The sequence below is a fragment of the Monopterus albus genome, unplaced genomic scaffold, assembly GCF_001952655.1.
Source record: "Monopterus albus unplaced genomic scaffold, M_albus_1.0 scaffold39.1, whole genome shotgun sequence".
Taxonomy (NCBI): domain Eukaryota; kingdom Metazoa; phylum Chordata; class Actinopteri; order Synbranchiformes; family Synbranchidae; genus Monopterus; species Monopterus albus.
Window position 1 is genome coordinate 1,743,635 of NW_018127919.1, and position 8,232 is coordinate 1,751,866.

The 8,232-nt window shown below is 38.9% G+C and overlaps 1 protein-coding gene across 6 annotated transcripts in view; it reads right to left on the bottom strand.

Annotated features, from left to right (window-relative positions):
* Positions 1 to 3,515, bottom strand: part of slc25a15b (solute carrier family 25 member 15b) — a 4,359-nt gene extending 844 nt beyond the window's left edge. The window contains exons 1-6 of one of the 6 annotated variants that reach the window (XM_020598784.1): positions 3,392 to 3,515; positions 1,996 to 2,092; positions 1,570 to 1,828; positions 1,353 to 1,490; positions 629 to 804; positions 75 to 234 (exon numbers count right to left, since the gene is read on the bottom strand). In XM_020598784.1, the coding sequence (XP_020454440.1) occupies positions 75 to 234; positions 629 to 804; positions 1,353 to 1,490; positions 1,570 to 1,828; positions 1,996 to 2,050 (788 nt within the window). In that variant the 5' untranslated portion in view covers positions 2,051 to 2,092; positions 3,392 to 3,515. The other 5 variants (XM_020598782.1, XM_020598779.1, XM_020598780.1 and 2 more) reach the window with 5 other exon arrangements.
* Between the last annotated feature and the right edge of the window lie 4,717 nt (positions 3,516 to 8,232).

Here is an 8,232-nt window from a genome sequence, read left to right on the forward strand (position 1 = left end):
CAGGAATCCTGGTTATCGTGGTCCCTCCTGAACAGAAAACAGCCCTGCAGAGATGATAAAACAAAGAAAACCTACCCTCAGTACGAGCCATGGTTATGAAGGTTTTGAGAAAGCCTGCCTGTTTGCCTGTCATGGACATGACCTGGATCCGAGACTTGACACAGTCCATAGGATACACCACCAGCCACAGGCATGCCCCTCCGAACCCACCGCTGAACACGATCGGAGCCGCACCTTCAATATGACACAGTAACACCTGTTGGGCTCTAACACGGTGGTGTGGGAGGTGAGTGGTAATATGTTTTAGATGGCTATTACAAATCCTTATTCATAAATACTAAGCCTTACTTCAACAATAACATTGGTAAGTAACTGTATAAGTCCAGACTTCGTGAATCTGCGAATCCATGTGTAGTTCATTTACCATTTCCCTCAAAGTACATCTTCTATTTCTACTACTAATTTTCCATACATGCTTCTCCACATACAGAGATAGTGCCTGATCTTTGGTGATGGATTTTGTCCATGTATACTATGCATTACAAAAAGTCGTTTTTTGATTCTGAGTTGACATATGAAGAAATATTTTCCGCTCTGTGGTAGTGAGTGCAGAATATTTGACTAGTACCTATGTCGTCCTTGCCACATTTCATGTAGTCCGCAAAGGCGGTGCGGCACAGCTCATAGGCGCCGAAGAAGCAGAAGTACCCTGGGACCTCTCGGGCTATAGTGGTGGTCAGGCCCTGGAAGAAGCCCAGCGGGCCCTCGTTCCTCACGACGGACTTCACCACAGACCATACTGTACTTCAGACCAAGCAGAGAGGTGTGGCTCAGTCAGTGCGTGCATGCGCGCGCACACATACACACACACACACACACACACACACACACACTACAATAGCATATATGCAGAATATTATGTCCTCATTGACAAAGAAATCCTTTTCAAGCTCTGCAGAAAAAAATGAATAAATAATTAAGGTTAGATTTGTTTCTATGTTGGTACAATATCCAAAAGTTCCACACTGGCAAATAACTCATCACAGTATGTGAAGGAAACCATGACTTTTAACTCTTCAAATGTTGATCTTTTTTAGGTTTTAGCACTAAATTATTAAATAACAGTATGTGGATCTTTGATTTAAACACTAAACATTTTCAATCAAACTGAATAATGGTAGATTAGCTGTATTAATTACTTGTTATTCATTAGAAACAGTCATTTTTTTCAGCATAAATTTACTTATCTACTAAATATTAGCCAGTACACAACCATAAAATCTGAGTGATGTAAATGTAAAGGACCCATACAATATTATCAAAAAATATGGGCCTATTTAAAAACCTCTTACTTATGGCTCTTAGTGATTTTGCCTGAAGCCTCCATTTCATACATGGCCTGCAGCCGACACTTGACAAGCTCAGTGGGGCAGAGTACTAGTGAAGAGAAGATGGATGCTACTGAGCCAGCACAGGCTTTCTGCACATCACTAAAAGACAGGGAAGGACAAACAAAGACAGTTAGATATCAGATGTGTTCGGGGTCGAGTTGGTTGAACGCTGCCCTACCTAAGCACGGCTTCACGGTGCAGTCCGGCTGTGAAGCGGATGATCTGTTGGCAGAAGCCGTAGCTCATGAAGAGCACAGAGTTCTCAGCGATGTTGGCCACCAGTGCCGGTGTGGTGCCCTGGTAGAGACCCCGGATACCCACTTGTTTGTAGGTGGAAACCATGCAGTGGATGAAACCCCGGTACAGCTTAGGAAAAGTCTGCATTTTGACCTTTGTCGTGTCTAGAGGCTGCCCGCTGAAGACACACGCAGCTCCCCCTTGGAAGAAGACAAGCAAGGAAACTATCAGAAACACACGTGTATTAGGTCACAGCGAGTAAGGTGTTTGGGAAAGCAGTGGAAAAGCAGCGTGACTGTTTCACAGCGATTATAACATGTACATGGTGTTTGTTTAGTGACTTTGAGAGACAAAGCACTGTAGTTACCTATGGCTCCAGCAGAGAGGTCAATGACGGCCTGGACGACCGGGTGTGGGGCCATGGTGTCCAAAACGTGGTCAGAGCAGATTTCTGTTTCTCTCAACTACCTAGGACAAAAACAAATAATGGCATGCTACCTCCTAGCTCCAGTCACATTAATCAAACCCAAGATAAAACCATGATTAAAATATAGTCCACATGGACAGTTAGGTTTAACACTGGCATGACTGAGTTATGACAGTTACACAGTGGTGCAACAGTGACACAAAACAAAGCAGTCCTTTGTTTCTTCCACTAATCCCCTGTGACAGTCAATGTGTGTATTTCACAGATATAAAGTGTAATAGTCCTAGTAAACTAAGAATATGCAAATACAACAACTGTCATTGTGCATGAATAAAGAAAACTGTATTTATAATGGGGCATGACCTTCTGAAAAGTACCATGAGTGAAAAGTATGGTTAAATTAATGTTGCTTGTAGGGGGCAAGAAATAAAATGCATTTAAATTATTAAGAAGGGGGGAAAACATGCAGGCCATTATAGAGACATTTTAAAAGTTAAAATCATTATGGGCTGCGTTTATTTATTATCTAACCAGTCGATAATATGAATGATAAGTCTGCATTAACAGTATCTGGCTAACATGTGGGTCTTTCTAAGAAGAAAAGCATAATTATATTTTACTTTGTCACTTCCATTTTTAACCTAAAACAGTTCAGACTTAACTGTGCCCTGGAAACAAAAAGACACATTACAACACTTTCCAATCAAAAAGCTCCTTTAGATCTTTTTTTTTAATTTGGCAACTGATAATAAATTTTAGTTCCTTTACTTCTACAAAACTACAGGTATTTCGGTTTCGGTGCTCCTTCCACTGCTGACGTCATATTGGGCCAAACATCCGTGCTTTTCCTAAAGGTTACCACCAGAAAGGCAAGTGAAACGTCACCCACACACGTAAGCTCTCACTGCTGCGGTAAAATGTTAAACATTGTTTTTCTTACTAGAGGTCACATGCGTTTCTGAGTTGTGTCGCAAAAACATCCATCGACAATGCTCGTGCTACAAGTAGGTCACGATCACGTCAGCAAACTGGTTCGGAGTTGCTTGTTTCCACATGAGCTGCCAGCCTAGATTATATCAGTGCAAAACCGAAACGGTTAAATGGATAATAATAATAGTTTCAACAGACAAACCTTACTGGTTCAGTTCGGGCATCAATGTGACGCTGCTAGTCAGGGAAAAGAGTGTGTGTTTGTATCAAACATATGTCCAACAGTGCGTCAAACAACTGCTGACCGGGCTAAGGACGTCCATGGGTGGCTGCATGCTAACGTAAAGCACCAGCCCAAACAGACAGTTTATCTTAAGGTTAGCGTTATCTCATGCACAACATGTACCCTGGTACTCAGTCACTGTGCATCTGTAAACCCCGACGTTCCGTTAATGAACGGATCAACCATCAGTGATAACGGTGTTGAAGTTGTGGCACGACATCTGAGAGGAGACAACACGAGGAGCTCCCACTCTGCTCGAAATTTCAGGTATCAGATCCGCCTTCCTACTCTCAGCAGGGCCCCTCTCTAACCTGTTTCCATAAGTAAATTAGCAATACGACAGTGTAAAAATATTCGGTTACAATCAAAAAGCCTGCCTTCAAAATGATACTTAAGTAAAAGTGCTTAACTGGGCCCTTTGCATCAAAATAGAGCCTACTTAATGTACCAAAAAGTAGCAATTTCATGTTAATGTTATATCATATTATTGAATTACTACAAATGCATTATTGTGTACGTGTACATCACATTTGGTGTTGCAGCTGGTAAGGCTGCTAACTATATATGCTCATAATTTGAATTACTGCTGGGTAGCATGTGAATATCCCACGGGGGATCAATAAAGTATTATGATAATAGCCTATGTATTTTATTTTCTTAATCTGACCCTTAAAAGTAACTAAAGTTATGAACTAAATGTACAGATGCCCAGTAATTGTACTTAAGTACAATACCTAAGTAAACACACCCGATATTTACTTTCCACCACTGTAGATGGAGATAACTCGTGTTTTTTAGTGTTTGTCTGATGAAAGCTCTAAAGCCTTCATTTATTGTTTCAGTATCAGAATCAGAATCAGCTTTATTGGCCAGATGTGTCGGACACACGCGGAATTTGACTATGGTACATCGGCTATGTATGATATATTAATGGAAATTTTGACTAGATTTAAATCCTCGTGTTTTCAATAACACAGTAATGTATCGTGAACTGAAAAATTTCAATGCAAAACTACACATTCGCTTATTATGCTTATGGTAGTTGGGACTACGAAACATCTTCCCAGTCTAAGATCTATGATATGAAGCGGAACGTGACAGCTTCCGGTTCACGTTCTTTTTTTTTCTTTTCTTTTTTTTTCAAAATAAACTCTCAACAGCAGGTACAGTGCTATAGCACCCCCTGGTGGTTGTTTGTTTTCCAAAAAATCCACTTAGTCCAGAGATCATGCACTACATCCCATGCCAAGTCGTTATGTTGTAAGTTGTGTATGTAAGTTAGTCTGTTGATTAAAAAATTTTTTGCAATGCTGTGTGCACTTTGCTGCAGAACCACACAAAGAAAAAAGCTTCAAATTTTAAGTAATACTTTTAGAGCATGGTGTGTGGTTCTCCCTTGCTTGGCAACAGTCAGTCCTCAAAACAATATCCAGGTTTTTATTAGTTTTCATGGGAACACCAGCCATATAAATGAGGTAGGTAACCTGCTGTGCACATATACACACTTTCACAGCAGATTAAAGGGAATTAAATGAATTATCATATTTCTAGATCATGGCAAACAACAGCACAGAGATTCAGTTTTATAAATTATCTGTACTACATCAGGTGCGGTTAAATCCTACTTTACCTTTTGTCAGATACGTTTGATCCAACTCATAAGCTCTATATAAAGGTCACGGTGCAAATATGATACATTGTTTTTCTTTGGCAGTGACACTAAAATCTGTCTACTACAGACTAGTCCACTAAAATCCCTGTTTAATATACGTACAGTCATGTGAAAAAATTAGCACACCCTTTGAAAGCATGTGTATTTTGTAACATGTTTTAATATATGGTTATTTAATCTCAATTTTAACAATACAGAGAGATTAAAGTAATACAACTAAACAAGTAAAACTGAAGAAAAGTCTTTTCAAGATCTTCTGTAAATGTAATTCTACAAAAATGCCTATTCCAACTGAGGAAAAAGTTAGCACACCCTAGCCCCTAATAGCTAGTGTTACCTCCTTTGGCTGAAATAACTGCAGTGAGACGGTTCTTGTAGCCATCTAATAGTCTCTGACATCGGTCTGAGGGAATTTTATCCCACTCCTCAATGCAGAATTGTTTCAGCTGTGAGATGTTTGAGGGGTTTCTTGCATGTACAGCCCTTTTCAAGTCACCCCACAGCATCTCAATGGGATTCAGGTCTGGACTTTGACTCGGCCATTCCAGGACTCTCCATTTCTTCTTTTTCAGCCAGTCTTTAGTTGATTTACTAGTATGTTTTGGGTCATTGTCATGTTGCATGGTCCAGTTCCGCTTCAGCTTTAATTTTCTAACCGATGGTGAATTAATTTAGCCAACAAGTACATCAAACATCCAAACATCTGATTTGTATAAATAGAGGAACTTCTCAGAATGTGCTGTTCTCAATCAGATCTGCCCTGGTACTTTGTTCTCACAGCTTTGTGCATAATTACCTTAATATATTAGGGGTGTGTCTGTCTGACAGTACACTCTCTTCCTAACCAAATCTCCATGAAGCTCAAGAATGCATATGCTCAGTCATCTTCTTCTGCAGTGCTGTCTGTGCAGGATGTTTATATAAGGTCACAGTAATATTAGGAGTTTCTTGCATCCTGATGTATATGCCCACTGATAGTTACATAACAAAGAAATGTAACAAAGTGTACTTTTTAACATGTTGTTTCTCACCTGCATTTTCTGTAATGTTACTTTTTATTGAGTAAAAACAAAGAGTTCTTCTAAATAGATGTGATTCAGCTGTTGATGAAGCTGTTTGATTCTAACCAGGAGATGTGATGTGTTAATCCACAGACAACTGAAACAACAGCACTTCCTCTCGCTCCTAATTTTAACGTTATCGATTTAATGCCCTTATCGTCTTGAGGGAATGGATAATTTCAAAACCAAAATCTGAACTTGTGTATTGAAAATGACACAGCTAACAAAGGTCGAAACAGCCAATCAGCGAAGTTCTTTTCCTCCTGGACTTTTTACCACCTCTTCTAGAATAAATAGGATTTATAAATTGTGTTTTTGTGTTGTGTTTGGAGGAAAATCAAAGGCACTAGTCGGCGGTGAGCTTTAGAAAAACAGCATTCAATCTTTTGTATGTTGATGCTTTGTAGTTTCTTCTTAACTCAACTATTAATTACAATTAATCTGTAATAAACTACTTGTGTATAATTCTGTTCACCTTTAGATTAGTGATATAATGAAAACATGTTAGCTAAGCAAAAGAACAGCAGCAAAGCCACTCTGTTGTTTTTCCCCTTTGAACTGAAATGCGGCCATAAAACCATCTGTTTAAACAGAGTAGCCTGGGATTAAATCCATGTGCCTGCTGTCCTTAAAGGCTCAGACTTGCAGTGGCTTACAGCACCCGAAACTTGACTACCTCTCCAGTTCAGACATACAGACAATAAAACACGCACGTTTTTTCTTTTTTTTAATATCATTTTGCCTTTTATCAAAAAAAGAAAAGAGAAACATTGACGTTGTCTACATCACAGACAAGAATCATCAATATTCTGTGTTGAACAATTTTGCCATGAACAGAATGAACCCCATGCCCTTCCCTCCCCAGGAACACACTCCTCTATACACAGTATACTTTACATACCTAGAATTCCCATTCAGCCTTTTTACATTGTACATCATTATCAAAGTAGTATTAATAGCTTTAAAATACATACAATTCTCTTTCCATTGTATTGATAATTGCTATCCTGATTGTATATGCAGTATCATTTCCCACAGTTAGAGTCTGCTGAGCGATTTATGCACCCTGCTTTCAATGACATGTTACAGAGTATTCTAATGAGACAACACGAGTCTCTGCATTTCACTAAAGCAAAATACTTAGCAGATTAGTGAGGATTTGTAGATGAGAAGCATTTTCATGCAACCGCAATGTGTCATGAGAACGCAAACGCTGCAGAGAGACTCACGCCGGGTAAAACAGTTTTGAATATATAACACATTAAATGACATTTATCCAAATCCACAGCTTTTTTTCCCTACTGATTGATGCTAGTAATATCACAAACCTATCTCAGACTCTCCGAGGGCCTTTTATACCAACTGTTAACATCTGCTCGGACATGAGATTGTGAGATACAGTGTCTCTCTCTTTCTGTAATCCCCAATTAGAAGAGTGATACCGAATGAATAACAAAGAGACTATAAAAGATCACCTCAATGAGAGTAACACAAGAGTACCCGAAATCCAAAAAGTGGAACTAGTCCAGGTATGTGAATGAATTTGTTCTAGAAGTGTTTGACAACAGCGTTCTCAGTATTGAGTACAAATTATTGACTGTGCTCAATCAACACGCGTTTTATGGGTTTAAAAACAGTGACAAATGTGTAAAAAAAAAAAAAAGATTTTTTAAATTAAAGCTTGTATTATTTTGGTGTGAACCAGAGCCCCATGAGAAAGAAAAGCTCAGTCTAAATGTGGGAAAAGCTACTTGCGTCAAAAATACATCAAGATAGCCTTCTTAGTTGGTACCCTGTATACACACAGCCAGAGCCCTGGATATAAGAGTTTGGTCACTGCACTTAGTTTGGCATCACAACACCATATCCAGTAGACATTTGATTTATATTTTGCTACCAACACGTCCTGATTCAGTGCACAGTATCACTAATGTCACAACATGGCCAAACTCTCAATCAGTAGCTCTGGAAACAGTACGCAACCAGTCAGAAACTAGAAGTCACACTACCTTAAGAAAAACACTGACTTAAAAAAAAAAGTTTGACTCCATTTACACCTTAACAACCCATTTTTAGCCAAGTGGCTATCAAGTGAAAAAGTGATTTTTTTTTTTTTTTAAAAATCAGATCTTTGATTTGTGTGTCAACAAATGATCTTTACAGCAGACTTTTGAATTGTTGCTAGACTTTGTATTATTTGGCAACTTCTTTGACAGCAGCAGAATGTAATT